This window comes from Rhinoderma darwinii, assembly GCF_050947455.1.
Source record: "Rhinoderma darwinii isolate aRhiDar2 chromosome 2 unlocalized genomic scaffold, aRhiDar2.hap1 SUPER_2_unloc_37, whole genome shotgun sequence".
In the NCBI taxonomy this organism is placed as follows: Eukaryota; Metazoa; Chordata; class Amphibia; order Anura; family Rhinodermatidae; genus Rhinoderma; species Rhinoderma darwinii.
The window spans coordinates 551840-567278 of NW_027461704.1; the positions used below are offsets into that span (position 1 = coordinate 551840).

Consider the following 15439-nt stretch of genomic DNA (forward strand, 5'->3'; position numbering starts at 1 on the left):
ATACAGTGGCTCAGCAGACAGTTTCACACATGATAGGATTAGATACAGTGGCTCAGCAGACAGTTTCACACATGATAGGATGAGATACAGTGGCTCAGCAGACAGTTTCACACATGATAGGATGAGATACACGGCTCAGCAGACCGTATCACACATGATAGGCTTAGATACAGTGGCTCAGCAGACAGTTTCACACATGATAGGATGAGATACAGTGGCTCAGCAGACAGTTTCACACATGATAGGATGAGATACACGGCTCAGCAGACCGTATCACACATGATAGGCTTAGATACAGTGGCTCAGCAGACAGTTTCACACATGATAGGATTAGATACAGGGCTCAGCTCGCTGACATTGCGGCTCCAGCGCTGGATCCAGGAAAGATAAGTAGAATTGCTTTGATTTTTTTATGTGTTACAGATTTTTGTGAGTGTTTTTTTTGGACTACATCGGATTCAAGGAATACTACGGTGACGTTTTTTTTTATTCTCAAAGAAATGGTTAATGAGGGTTGTTTTTTTTTTTTTGTTATTTAATAAAATGTTTTTTCTATGTCCTTTTTTTAAACTTTATTATCACCGCCCTAGTAATGGCTGCCGGCTGATTGACAGCGTCCATTACTAAGGCGAGGCTTAGTGTTAGCCGATGCAGAGGCGATCACTAACCCCCATTATTACCCCGGTACCCACCGCCACCAGGGGTGTCAGAAAGAACTGGGTCCAGTAGTAGTGATGGCCGGGCACTGGGGAGGCCGCAGGCTGCTATTACAAGACTGGAAAAGGGCAGAAACAGAGACCCTTCCCACCCTGATAATGGTAGTCTGCGGCTGATGTGTTGTATCTGGCTGGTTATGAAAAATGGGGGCAGCCCATACTTACCTCTCTCCTCCCAGACGTTCCTGCGCTGGGGGCTCCCGTCGTCACCTCTGTTCTCGGTTTGTATGCAGAGCGGCTGCAGCGGTGACATTACATAGACAGTACATCACCGCTGAGGCCATACATAGACAGTACATCACCGCTGAGGCCATACATAGACAGTACATCACCGCTGAGGCCATACATAGACAGTACATCACCGCTGAGGCCATACATAGACAGTACATCACCGCTGAGGCCATACATAGACAGTACATCACCGCTGAGGCCATACATAGGCAGTACATCACCGCTGAGGCCATACATAGACAGTACATCACCGCTGAGGCCATACATAGGCAGTACATCACCGCTGAGGCCATACATAGACAGTACATCACCGCTGAGGCCATACATAGGCAGTACATCACCGCTGAGGCCATACATAGGCAGTACATCACCGCTGAGGCCATACATAGGCAGTACATCACCGCTGAGACCATACATAGGCAGTACATCACCGCTGAGGCCATACATAGACAGTACATCACCGCTGAGGCCATACATAGACAGTACATCACCGCTGAGGCCATACATAGACAGTACATCACCGCTGAGGCCATACATAGACAGTACATCACCGCTGAGGCCATACATAGACAGTACATCACCGCTGAGACCATACATAGGCAGTACATCACCGCTGAGGCCATACATAGGCAGTACATCACCGCTGAGGCCATACATAGACAGTACATCACCGCTGAGGCCATACATAGACAGTACATCACCGCTGAGGCCATACATAGGCAGTACATCACCGCTGAGACCATACATAGACAGTACATCACCGCTGAGGCCATACATAGGCAGTACATCACCGCTGAGGCCATACATAGACAGTACATCACCGCTGAGGCCATACATAGGCAGTACATCACCGCTGAGGCCATACATAGACAGTACATCACCGCTGAGGCCATACATAGACAGTACATCACCGCTGAGGCCATACATAGACAGTACATCACCGCTGAGACCATACATAGGCAGTACATCACCGCTGAGGCCATACATAGGCAGTACATCACCGCTGAGACCATACATAGGCAGTACATCACCGCTGAGACCATACATAGGCAGTACATCACCGCTGAGGCCATACATAGGCAGTACATCACCGCTGAGACCATACATAGGCAGTACATCACCGCTGAGGCCATACATAGGCAGTACATCACCGCTGAGGCCATACATAGGCAGTACATCACCGCTGAGACCATACATAGGCAGTACATCACCGCTGAGACCATACATAGGCAGTACATCACCGCTGAGGCCATACATAGGCAGTACATCACCGCTGAGGCCATACATAGACAGTACATCACCGCTGAGGCCATACATAGGCAGTACATCACCGCTGAGGCCATACATAGACAGTACATCACCGCTGAGGCCATACATAGGCAGTACATCACCGCTGAGGCCATACATAGACAGTACATCACCGCTGAGGCCATACATAGACAGTACATCACCGCTGAGGCCATACATAGGCAGTACATCACCGCTGAGGCCATACATAGACAGTACATCACCGCTGAGGCCATACATAGGCAGTACATCACCGCTGAGGCCATACATAGACAGTACATCAACGCTGAGGCCATACATAGACAGTACATCACCGCTGAGGCCATACATAGACAGTACATCACCGCTGAGGCCATACATAGACAGTACATCACCGCTGAGGCCATACATAGACAGTACATCACCGCTGAGGCCATACATAGGCAGTACATCACCGCTGAGGCCATACATAGACAGTACATCACCGCTGAGGCCATACATAGGCAGTACATCACCGCTGAGGCCATACATAGACAGTACATCACCGCTGAGGCCATACATAGACAGTACATCACCGCTGAGGCCATACATAGACAGTACATCACCGCTGAGGCCATACATAGGCAGTACATCACCGCTGAGGCCATACATAGGCAGTACATCACCGCTGAGGCCATACATAGACAGTACATCACCGCTGAGGCCATACATAGACAGTACATCACCGCTGAGACCATACATAGGCAGTACATCACCGCTGAGGCCATACATAGGCTGTACATCACCGCTGAGGCCATACATAGGCAGTACATCACCGCTGAGGCCATACATAGGCAGTACATCACCGCTGAGGCCATACATAGACAGTACATCACCGCTGAGGCCATACATAGGCAGTACATCACCGCTGAGGCCATACATAGACAGTACATCACCGCTGAGGCCATACATAGGCAGTACATCACCGCTGAGGCCATACATAGGCAGTACATCACCGCTGAGGCCATACATAGACAGTACATCACCGCTGAGGCCATACATAGGCAGTACATCACCGCTGAGGCCATACATAGGCAGTACATCACCGCTGAGGCCATACATAGGCAGTACATCACCGCTGAGGCCATACATAGACAGTACATCACCGCTGAGGCCATACATAGACAGTACATCACCGCTGAGGCCATACATAGACAGTACATCACCGCTGAGGCCATACATAGACAGTACATCACCGCTGAGGCCATACATAGACAGTACATCACCGCTGAGGCCATACATAGGCAGTACATCACCGCTGAGGCCATACATAGGCAGTACATCACCGCTGAGGCCATACATAGACAGTACATCACCGCTGAGGCCATACATAGGCAGTACATCACCGCTGAGGCCATACATAGACAGTACATCACCGCTGAGGCCATACATAGACAGTACATCACCGCTGCAGCCGCTCTGTATACAAACCGAGAGCAGAGGTGACGGGAGCCGCCAGCGCAGGATCGTCTGGGAGGAGAGAGGTAAGTAAGTTCTTTTTTTATATTAACTTCTCCTCTACTGCTTCAACAGATATTTTTTTAACCTTTTTACGTTAGGTGTACAGTGTCTAACAAGGTAACAAATGGTAAGGCTGGGTTCACACCAGCATGTTCGGTCCGTAATGGACGGAACGTATTTCGGCCGCTAATCCCGGACCGAACACAGTGCAGGGAGCTGGATCCCTAGGATCATAGTTATGTACGAAGCTAGGAGTCCCTGCCTCGCTGCAGGACAACTGTCCCGTACTGTAATCATGTGTTCAGTACGGGACAGCAGTTCCACGGAGAGGCAGGGACTCCTAGCGTCGTACATAACTATGATGCCCGGCTCCCTGCACTGTGTTCGGTCCGGGATTAGCAGCCGAAATACGTTCCGTACATTACGGACCGAACATGGTCATGTGAACCCAGCCTAAATGTGCACTATGGAGGCACTGAATTATGTGCCCATTTGCCATTTATTAACACTTCAGTGCCACCTTGATGCCTATTTGCCATTTATTAACACTTCAGTGCCACCTTGATGCCTATTTGCCATTTACTGTCCCTTTACCCTTTGTCACAGAAGAATAAAGGGGCAATAAATGGCAAATGAGCATCAAAGGGGCAATGAAAAGAAGGCCACTAAATGGGCAATAAGTGGGAAATGGGCACCAAGGTGGCACTGACAATGTGTTAATAAATAGCTAATGGATATCAAAGGGCCAATTAACAAAAGGACACAAAAGGGGCAATAATTGCCAAGTGAGCACCATTATTGCCCTTATTGACCCACATTCAACTAAAGCCCACAGTCAGTGACTGACCTGATCGGACTTCATAAAAAGTGCACACTCGATATTGCTGGGGGAGCGAATCGCCATGGAGTATTTGCGTTTCAGGAACGCATGGGATGATGGTCTCCTCCCTCCTTCTTCCAGCTCCCTGTCGTGCGTCCTGAATGATGTCATGACGCGGCTCACGCTTGATCGTCATTCAGGACGCAAAACAAGGAGGCGGGCCAGACAGTGTTGAAGTCTGTGAGTAGTAGGAGTATCTGACATGCTGGCGCCCCGAGCACTAGCTACAGCGTAGGGTAGATTCACTGCGCTGCGCCCCCCTCCGAGCATGACAGCCGGCGCCCTGTGCGACCGCACTTCTCGCACATAGCTAAGGCCGGCCGTGATTCTGCCCCACCCCAATAGCCAGACACTTTAAAACTAAACACAATCTGAATTGGACTACTCTGAGAGGATGGGCCATATGCCAAGTACGGTTGGGCATCAGAAGGGGAGATTTAGATCTGGCACTGCCCAAAAAGGAAAGTGAATGGATCTTTCATCTCAATACAGTGGCTCCGTCTGGAGTGAAGAGAACTTTGGGTTCGGTACCTTTCTCTGATATTGGATCCTGTCCTGAACGTGCCAGTTCCACTTGGGACCTCTTGACACTTTGAAATATATATTCTTGTGAGATAGAACTTTTGGGAAATGACAAATTTCTATAAAAAATTTTTTCTTTATTAATTTTATTTCTTTATTTACGTTCTTTTCCCCCCTTTTCTCTTTCTGTGAAATTTTTCTGGCCCTTTCACAGTTCAGAGGACTCCTAATTGGATATCGGATACCGTGACCAATGTCTAACTACTAACGAGCACTTACAACTCGCTGCTCTTTATTCAAGTGGTTATTCCTTCAATCTGACTACTGCATTCTCTTCCAGGCCTGGGATTGGCTAGCATGGATGTCAATCACTTTCTGCCCTATTTATAGGGCGGTTTAATGGCGGTGCCCCACCCCTAGAAGAAGCCAGAATGCTGGCGAAACGCGCGTCGGGTGCTCAATCATTTTAATGTCTCCTTGGTGCCAACATGGCCTTAGCTGCCACACTCAGGCCAATCGATTGTCAGCCTATCATTTGCTTCTACCGCACGGCTGTCAGACGTCGGCTGTTCATCTTACAGCACGAGTGTGTTGTCAGCGCGGCGCACCCTGCTGTCAATTACTAGCAGCTGAGTGTGTGCTTTCATCCAGCCGCTACGCTTCAATTTGACCGCCGGTGAACTCACCGTGCGGTTCTCTTATCGCTGCCCACCCCGTTTACTTACGGGAGTATGGCTATTGCCTTGTAGGACAGTTTGTCCTGCGGGGTTATTCTGATCTCAGCGCTGGAGGCCTCGCTCCGCTCTGAGATTCAGGGCATACGCTGGGTCTGACTCTACTCACAGTGGAGTTGTACTCGGTGTTGTGATACCGCCTCTCAGCTGACGGCTGTTCCCCACGCTGCTGCTCTGGTACACAGGGACGGCGGCGTGAGAGTGCAGCTGACTGTTCACACTGTGCCGTGATGTGTGATGGTGCGGCAGGGAACTTGCCCTGACTCATCGCACTGTCACGCTCTGCAGGTGCATTACATGGCACGACTAGTTCTAACCACTCCAACAGATTAATGCTGCCGTTACCCGTCACACCTCAACCTACTGATCTGCTCAATAATAAAATCTATTGAACCACTATATAGCCCTTTGTCATACAGTACAACACTTGATGGTTTCCTTGTTATATAATGGACAGCAGTGCAGCCACAGACTGCGTCTCACGCTGTCGCTCTGGCCCAGAGACCTGAACGTGAGGGCGTAGTTAGCAGGCTCATGTTCACATTGTGCCGCGGTGCAGCCGGCTATCATTGCCCTGATTCCTGCACCGTCACAGCCTGAGATGACATGCCTGCTGCTCGCACTATAGGAGCTCATGTGTTCTTCAATTCAACACTTTTGATAGTAAAAAATCCATAATTCCCAACATCAATTTACTCTACTATATATGGCCTACAGGTATGGAGTTTGGGGGTCCCTCACACAGACCTTGTTGCACCGCTGGACTTTTAGTGAAATTGTCTATTTTAATGCATATTAATAAAAGTTAAATATTATTATTAGATCACATACTTTCTCTTCCCTCCCTTCCCTCATACATATAGTTATACTGGGTGGTGTACACCAATGTGATAGGTGGTCCTCCACACATTACCTGGTGACCCCTCCTACGCTGTGTGATGTGTAGGTGGCTCCTCCTCCGCTGTGTGATGTGGGAGGTGTCTGTGTGTAGGTGGCCCCTCCTCCGCTGTGTAATGTGTAGGTGGCTCCTCCTCCGCTGTGTGATGTGTAGGTGGCTCCTCCTCCGCTGTGTTATGTGGGAGGTGTCTGTGTGTAGGTGGCCCCTCCTCCGCTGTGTGATGTGTAGGTGGCTCCTCCACCGTGTTATGTGGGAGGTGTCTGTGTAGGTGGCTCCTCCTCCGCTGTGTGATGTGTAGGTGGCTCCTCCGCTGTGTGATGTGTAGGTGGCTCCTCCTCCGCTGTGGGAGGTGTCTGTGTGTAGGTGGCCCCTCCTCCGCTGTGTGATGTGTAGGTGGCTCCTCCTCCACCGTGTGATGTGGGAGGTGTCTGTGTAGGTGGCTCCTCCTCCGCTGTGTGATGTGGGAGGTGTCTGTGTGTAGGTGGCCCCTCCTCCGCTGTGTGATGTGGGAGGTGTCTGTGTGTAGGTGGCTCCTCCTCCACTGTGTGATGTGTAGGTGGCTCCTCCTCCGCTGTGTGATGTGGGAGGTGTCTGTGTGTAGGTGGCTCCTCCTCTGCTGTGTGATGTGTAGGTGGCCTCTCCACCGCTGTGTGATGTGGGAGGTGTCTGTGTGTAGGTGGCCCCTCCTCCGCTGTGTGATGTGTAGGTGGCCCCTCCTCCGCTGTGTGATGTGTAGGTGGCTCCTCCACCGTGTTATGTGGGAGGTGTCTGTGTGTAGGTGGCCTCTCCTCCGCTGTGTGATGTGGGAGGTGTCTGTGTGTAGGTGGCCCCTCCTCCGCTGTGTGATGTGTAGGTGGCTCCTCCTCCGCTGTGTGATGTGTAGGTGGCTCCTCCGCTGTGTGATGTGGGAGGTGTCTGTGTGTAGGTGGCTCCTCCTCCACTGTGTGATGTGTAGGTGGCTCCTCCTCTGCTGTGTGATGTGGGAGGTGTCTGTGTGTAGGTGGCCCCTCCTCCGCTGTGTGATGTGGGAGGTGTCTGTGTGTAGGTGGCTCCTCCACTGTGTGATGTGTAGGTGGCTCCTCCGCTGTGTGATGTGGGAGGTGTCTGTGTAGGTGGCTCCTCCTCTGCTGTGTGATGTGTAGGTGGCCTCTCCACCGCTGTGTGATGTGGGAGGTGTCTGTGTGTAGGTGGCCCCTCCTCCGCTGTGTGATGTGTAGGTGGCTCCTCCTCCACCGTGTGATGTGGGAGGTGTCTATGTAGGTGGCTCCTCCTCCGCTGTGTGATGTGGGAGGTGTCTGTGTGTAGGTGGCCCCTCCTCCGCTGTGTGATGTGGGAGGTGTCTGTGTGTAGGTGGCTCCTCCTCCACTGTGTGATGTGTAGGTGGCTCCTCCTCCGCTGTGTGATGTGGGAGGTGTCTGTGTGTAGGTGGCTCCTTCTCTGCTGTGTGATGTGTAGGTGGCCTCTCCACCGCTGTGTGATGTGGGAGGTGTCTGTGTGTAGGTGGCCCCTCCTCCGCTGTGTGATGTGTAGGTGGCTCCTCCTCCGCTGTGTGATGTGGGAGGTGTCTGTGTGTAGGTGGCCCCTCCTCCGCTGTGTGATGTGTAGGTGGCTCCTCCACCGTGTTATGTGGGAGGTGTCTGTGTAGGTGGCCTCTCCTCCGCTGTGTGATGTGGGAGGTGTCTGTGTGTAGGTGGCCCCTCCTCCGCTGTGTGATGTGTAGGTGGCTCCTCCTCCGCTGTGTGATGTGTAGGTGGCTCCTCCGCTGTGTGATGTGGGAGGTGTCTGTGTGTAGGTGGCTCCTCCTCCACTGTGTGATGTGTAGGTGGCTCCTCCTCCGCTGTGTGATGTGGGAGGTGTCTGTGTGTAGGTGGCCCCTCCTCCGCTGTGTGATGTGGGAGGTGTCTGTGTGTAGGTGGCTCATCCACTGTGTGATGTGTAGGTGGCTCCTCCGCTGTGTGATGTGGGAGGTGTCTGTGTAGGTGGCTCCTCCTCTGCTGTGTGATGTGTAGGTGGCCTCTCCACCGCTGTGTGATGTGGGAGGTGTCTGTGTGTAGGTGGCCCCTCCTCCGCTGTGTGATGTGTAGGTGGCTCCTCTGCTGTGGGTGGTGTCTGTGTAGGTGGCCCCTCCTCCGCTGTGTGATGTGTAGGTGGCTCCTCCTCCGCTGTGTGATGTGGGAGGTGGCTGTGTGTAGGTGGCCCCTCCTCCGCTGTGTGATGTGTAGGTGGCTCCTCCACCGTGTTATGTGGGAGGTGTCTGTGTGTAGGTGGCCTCTCCTCCGCTGTGTGATGTGGGAGGTGTCTGTGTGTAGGTGGCCCCTCCTCCGCTGTGTGATGTGTAGGTGGCTCCTCCTCCGCTGTGTGATGTGTAGGTGGCTCCTCCTCCGCTGTGTGATGTGGGAGGTGTCTGTGTGTAGGTGGCTCCTCCTCCACTGTGTGATGTGTAGGTGGCTCCTCCTCCGCTGTGTGATGTGGGAGGTGTCTGTGTAGGTGGCTCCTCCTCTGCTGTGTGATGTGTAGGTGGCCTCTCCACCGCTGTGTGATGTGGGAGGTGTCTGTGTGTAGGTGGCCCCTCCTCCGCTGTGTGATGTGTAGGTGGCTCCTCTGCTGTGGGTGGTGTCTGTGTAGGTGGCCCCTCCTCCGCTGTGTGATGTGTAGGTGGCTCCTCCTCCGCTGTGTGATGTGTAGGTGGCTCCTCCTCCGCTGTGTGATGTGTAGGTGGCTCCTCCTCCGCTGTGTGATGTGGGAGGTGTCTGTGTGTAGGTGGCCCCTCCTCCGCTGTTTGATGTGTAGGTGGCTCCTCCTCCACCGTGTTATGTGGGAGGTGTCTGTGTGTAGGTGGCCTCTCCTCCGCTGTGTGATGTGGGAGGTGTCTGTGTGTAGGTGGCCCCTCCTCCGCTGTGTGATGTGTAGGTGGCTCCTCCTCCGCTGTGTGATGTGTAGGTGGCTCCTCCTCCGCTGTGTGATGTGGGAGGTGTCTGTGTGTAGGTGGCTCCTCCTCCACTGTGTGATGTGTAGGTGGCTCCTCCTCCGCTGTGTGATGTGGGAGGTGTCTGTGTGTAGGTGGCTCCTCCTCTGCTGTGTGATGTGTAGGTGGCCTCTCCACCGCTGTGTGATGTGGGAGGTGTCTGTGTGTAGGTGGCCCCTCCTCCGCTGTGTGATGTGTAGGTGGCTCCTCCTCTGCTGTGGGTGGTGTCTGTGTAGGTGGCCCCTCCTCCGCTGTGTGATGTGTAGGTGGCTCCTCCTCCGCTGTGTGATGTGTAGGTGGCTCCTCCTCCGCTGTGTGATGTGTAGGTGGCTCCTCCTCCGCTGTGTGATGTGTAGGTGGCTCTTTCTCTGCTGTGGGAGGTGTCTGTGTGTAGGTGGCTCCTCCTCTGCTGTGGGAGGTGTCTGTGTGGGATGGCCCCTCCTCCACTTTTATTTTGTCCTCACTATATGTGTTTTGTTATCCGGTGAGGGTTGTAGTTGCTATATATAATTTGCAGACCCTACATAGTGTTTATATCTTGATATAACCATAGAATCTACTTCTCTGTCGCAGATCTACATCGGAGGCTCCTGCTGTTGCCCGCCATTGTTCTGTAGGACTCCATGATGCTGCGGCTCAGGGCTGGGAGACTGGTTGTGGCTGGGGGCAGCCGCCTGCTGGGGGGTAGGACCAGGTATCTCAATACCGTCTTGTAATGTCTGCTCTGTGAGGACATATGATGGATCCTCCTGATGTGTCTGGTGTACTCTCTCTGTGCTCCTCTTGTAATGTCTGCTCTGTGCGGACATATGATGGATCCTCCTGATGTGTCTGGTGTACTCTCTCTGTGCTCGTCTTGTAATGTCTGCTCTGTGAGGACATATGATGGATCCTCCTGATGTGTCTGGTGTACTCTCTCTGTGCTCCTCTTGTAATGTCTGCTCTGTGCGGACATATGATGGATCCTCCTGATGTGTCTGGTGTACTCTCTCTGTGCTCCTCTTGTAATGTCTGCTCTGTGCGGACATATGATGGATCCTCCTGATGTGTCTGGTGTACTCTCTGTGCTCCTCTTGTAATGTCTGCTCTGTGAGGACATATGATGGATCCTCCTGATGTGTCTGGTGTACTCTCTGTGCTCCTCTTGTAATGTCTGCTCTGTGAGGACATATGATGGATCCTCCTGATGTGTCTGGTGTACTCTCTCTGTGCTCCTCTTGTAATGTCTGCTCTGTGAGGACATATGATGGATCCTCCTGATGTGTCTGGTGTACTCTCTCTGTGCTCCTCTTGTAATGTCTGCTCTGTGCGGACATATGATGGATCCTCCTGATGTTTCTGGTGTACTCTCTCTGTGCTCCTCTTGTAATGTCTGCTCTGTGCGGACATATGATGGATCCTCCTGATGTGTCTGGTGTACTCTCTCTGTGCTCCTCTTGTAATGTCTGCTCTGTGCGGACATATGATGGATCCTCCTGATGTGTCTGGTGTACTCTCTCTGTGCTCCTCTTGTAATGTCTGCTCTGTGCGGACATATGATGGATCCTCCTGATGTGTCTGGTGTACTCTCTCTGTGCTCCTCTTGTAATGTCTGCTCTGTGAGGACATATGATGGATCCTCCTGATGTGTCTGGTGTACTTTCTCTGTGCTCGTCTTGTAATGTCTGCTCTGTGAGGACATATGATGGATCCTCCTGATGTGTCTGGTGTACTCTCTCTGTGCTCCTCTTGTAATGTCTGCTCTGTGAGGACATATGATGGATCCTCCTGATGTGTCTGGTGTACTCTCTGTGCTCGTCTTGTAATGTCTGCTCTGTGAGGACATATGATGGATCCTCCTGATGTGTCTGGTGTACTCTCTCTGTGCTCCTCTTGTAATGTCTGCTCTGTGAGGACATATGATGGATCCTCCTGATGTGTCTGCTGTACTCTCTCGGTGCTCCTCTTGTAATGTCTGCTCTGTGAGGACATATGATGGATCCTCCTGATGTGTCTGGTGTACTCTCTGTGCTCCTCTTGTAATGTCTGCTCTGTGAGGACATATGATGGATCCTCCTGATGTGTCTGGTGTACGCTCTGTGCTCGTCTTGTAATGTCTGCTCTGTGAGGACATATGATGGATCCTCCTGATGTGTCTGGTGTACTCTCTCTGTGCTCCTCTTGTAATGTCTGCTCTGTGAGGACATATGATGGATCCTCCTGATGTGTCTGCTGTACTCTCTGTGCTCGTCTTGTAATGTCTGCTCTGTGAGGACATATGATGGATCCTCCTGATGTGTCTGGTGTACTCTCTCTGTGCTCCTCTTGTAATGTCTGCTCTGTGAGGACATATGATGGATCCTCCTGATGTGTCTGCTGTACTCCCTCTGTGCTCCTCTTGTAATGTCTGCTCTGTGAGGACATATGATGGATCCTCCTGATGTGTCTGGTGTACTTTCTCTGTGCTCGTCTTGTACTGTCTGCTCGTAGGGTCAAAACTGCCCCTAAATCCAGAACGTCCGGTTGTTGTATGTCCCCGTGGCTTCCACGTCCCCCTCTCGGACCCCCGGTAATTTGCTGCTGTCTTCTTCTTTCACAGGTCTGATGACTCGTTCTTCATCTTTGACTGTGGAGATCTGGAGCGGAGGCCTCCTGCTCATGGGTGAGTGCGGTCATGTGACCAGGGGGGCGTGAGCTGATGATGAGACCTGTCCTCCAGGTTGTCGTCCTCCTTTGTTCTTCCTGGCTGCTTTGTGGGGTTCCTCTTTGTTGCCTGTCTCTTCACCGGCCGCTGTGTCCTCTCTCCTGCAGACAGGACCCGTCCACCACCGTCTCGGAGTCGGATAAGATCTTGGCTTCAGCTTTCTCATCTTCTGGGGACTATTTTGCTTTGAGCGATGACCGTAAAAGACTCGTACTATTTAAGACGTCTCCGACGTGGGAGAAGATCAGCGTCCGGTAAGATATAAATGCCACGTGATCATCTGCCACAGAGAATGAGGGATCGAGGGTGTACCGAGGGCTAGTAATGGTGATATCTGATACCAGACCAGTCCGGATTGGGAGTGTTTGAGACATCAGGGCTGTCTGTGGGAGATGAGGGCATGTCCTGGGGGGAATCAGCGCTCTCTGTGGGTGGGGCTTAAATGCTTGGATGGGACAAAGGTGACTGGGAGGGGTTTGGCATGTGGGTGGAGTCAGGGCTCTTTGTGGGAGGGTTTTGAGATGTCTGGGTGGAGTCAGGGCTCTTTGTGGGAGAGGTTTAAGATTTCTAGGTGTAGTCAGCTGTCTGTGGGAAGGGTTTGGAATGTCTGGTGCCTGTGGGAGGAGTTTTGGATGTCTGGGTGGAGTCAGGTGTGTGTGGGAGGGTTTTGAGATGTGTTGGTGGTGTCAGGTGTCTGGGAGGAGTTTGGGATGTCTGGGAGGAGTCAGGTGTATGTGGGAGGGTTTTGAGATGTGTTGGTGGTGTCTGGGAGGAGTTTGGGATGTCTGGGAGGAGTCAGGTGTGTGTGGGAGGGTTTTGAGATGTGTTGGTGGAGTCAGGTGTCTGGGAGGAGTTTGGGATGTCTGGGAGGAGTCAGGTGTGTGTGGGAGGGTTTTGAGATGTGTTGGTGGAGTCAGGTGACTGTGGGAGAGATTTGGGATGTCTGGGAGGAGTCAGGTGTGTGTGGGAGGGTTTTGAGATGTGTTGGTGGGGTCAGGTGTCTGGGAGGAGTTTTGGATGTCTGGGTGGAGTCAGGTGTGTGTGGGAGGGTTTTGAGATGTGTTGGTGGTGTCAGGTGTCTGGGAGGAGTTTGGGATGTCTGGGAGGAGTCAGGTGTGTGTGGGAGGGTTTTGAGATGTGTTGGTGGAGTCAGGTGACTGTGGGAGAGATTTGGGATGTCTGGGTAGGGGGGTCTTGCGCCTTTCAGTATCCGCCATCTTTAGGTTTGGGTATTCTAATGAGGTGGAGATGATTTCCTGCTTTGGTTTATTTAGCGGATAGATCCGGTGTCACAGGGTGGCGGGGGCAGATACCTCTATATTTTGACTCTTCTCTCTTGTACAGGTGGGTCAGCCGTCGCTGCACCTCTCTCACCTTCTCGCCCTGTGAGAGCCGCGTCCTGGTGACGGATAAATCGGGAGACGTTTTCTCTTTCTCGGTGAAGGCCGCGCAGGAGGACGGACGCCTGGAGCTGGGACATCTCTCCATGTTACTGGACCTGGTAATAGGATGAGGGAGGACGGGTTATAGAGTGTCCACAGTCAGGGGCCCGCTCTGGATTTGGTGGTCTCTGGTGAGCGGTCGTGGTCTTCTACGCTCATGATGTCACCAGGGTCTGTAGATGGGGGGGTGCTCCGACTGTCCATGAACATCTCCTGCTCCGTGTTCTCCCTCAGGTGGTGACTCAAGATGGAAAACATATTATCACCTGTGACCGTGATGAGAAGATCCGTGTCAGCCTGCGGGAGGCGCCGCACGTCATCGCTGCCTTCTGTCTTGGACATACAGAGTGAGTGACGATCCCAAGTAGTGAGGGAAGGAGCATCATACAGCGAGCGAAGCTATAGGGGGAGGGTCCTGGGGTGGGGGGAGGGTGCTCTGTAGAGAGGGAGTGGTCCAAGCAATATAGGGGGAGGGTCCTGGGGTGGGGAGGGTGCTCTGTAGAGAGAGAGGGGGGGGGTCCAAGCAATATAGGGGGAGGGTCCTGGGGTGGGGAGGGTGCTCTGTAGAGAGAGAGGGGTCCAAGCAATATAGGGGGAGGGTCCTGGGGTGGGGGAGGGTGCTCTGTAGAGAGAGAGAGGGGTCCAAGCAATATAGGGGGAGGGTCCTGGGGTGGGGGAGGGTGCTCTGTAGAGAGAGGGGGGGGGGGTCCAAGCAATATAGGGGGAGGGTCCTGGGGTGGGGGAGGGTGCTCTGTAGAGAGGGAGGGGTCTATGGGAGAGGCAATATAGGGGGTGGGTCCTGGGGTGGGGGGGGGAGGTGCTCTGTAAAGGGAGGGGTCTATGGGAGAGGCAATATAGGGGGAGGGTCCTGGGGTGGGGGAGGGTGCTCTGTAGAGAGGGAGGGGTCTATGGGAGAGGCAATATAGGGGGTGGGTCCTGGGGTGGGGGGGGGGGAGGTGCTCTGTAAAGGGAGGGGTCTATGGGAGAGGCAATATAGGGGGAGGGTCCTGGGGTGGGGGAGGATGCTCTGTAGAGAGGGAGGGGTCTATGGGAGAAGCATTATAAGAGTGGCTACTAGTGAGAGGGGTAGCAGACTGGAAAGAAGTGTAATGGGGAGGTGACTGGGAAGGGTCAGTGGGAGGTTCGGTCTTTGGGGTCACTCATGTGGGGTCTTATGTTGTAGGTTTGTGTCACAGCTGGCGCTGCCCTCAGGTCAGGAGAAGCTGCTGCTGTCCGGATCAGGAGTAAGTAACACAACCCCCAACCTCCACTGCTAAGATCATGTGCTCTGTACTACTACCACCCCTCCCGTCTGCTTGGTGCCACTACCACGCCTCCCGTCTGCTCGGTGCCACTACCACCCCTCCCGTCTGCTCGGTGCCACTACCACCCCTCCCGTCTGCTCGGTGCCACTACCACCCCTCCCGTCTGCTCGGTGCCACTACCACCCCTCCCGTCTGCTCGGTGCCACTACCACCCCTCCCGTCTGCTCGGTGCCACTACCACCCCTCCCCTCTGCTCGGTGCCACTACCACCCCTCCCCTCTGCTCGGTGCCACTACCACCCCTCCCGTCTGCTCGGTGCCACTACCACCCCTCCCCT

General features: G+C 53.2%; 1 protein-coding gene across 2 annotated transcripts in view; it reads left to right on the plus strand.

The window, feature by feature from the left end:
- WDR4 (WDR4 tRNA N7-guanosine methyltransferase non-catalytic subunit) overlaps nucleotides 1-15439 on the plus strand; it is a 49688-nt gene that overhangs the window by 29470 nt on the left and 4779 nt on the right. For both annotated transcript variants that reach the window (XM_075847251.1, XM_075847250.1), the window contains exons 2-7: nucleotides 10286-10406; nucleotides 12291-12353; nucleotides 12503-12649; nucleotides 13740-13896; nucleotides 14072-14184; nucleotides 15021-15081. In XM_075847251.1, the coding sequence (XP_075703366.1) occupies nucleotides 10336-10406; nucleotides 12291-12353; nucleotides 12503-12649; nucleotides 13740-13896; nucleotides 14072-14184; nucleotides 15021-15081 (612 nt within the window). In that variant the 5' untranslated portion in view covers nucleotides 10286-10335. The remainder of the gene's footprint in view (nucleotides 1-10285; nucleotides 10407-12290; nucleotides 12354-12502; nucleotides 12650-13739; nucleotides 13897-14071; nucleotides 14185-15020; nucleotides 15082-15439) is intronic.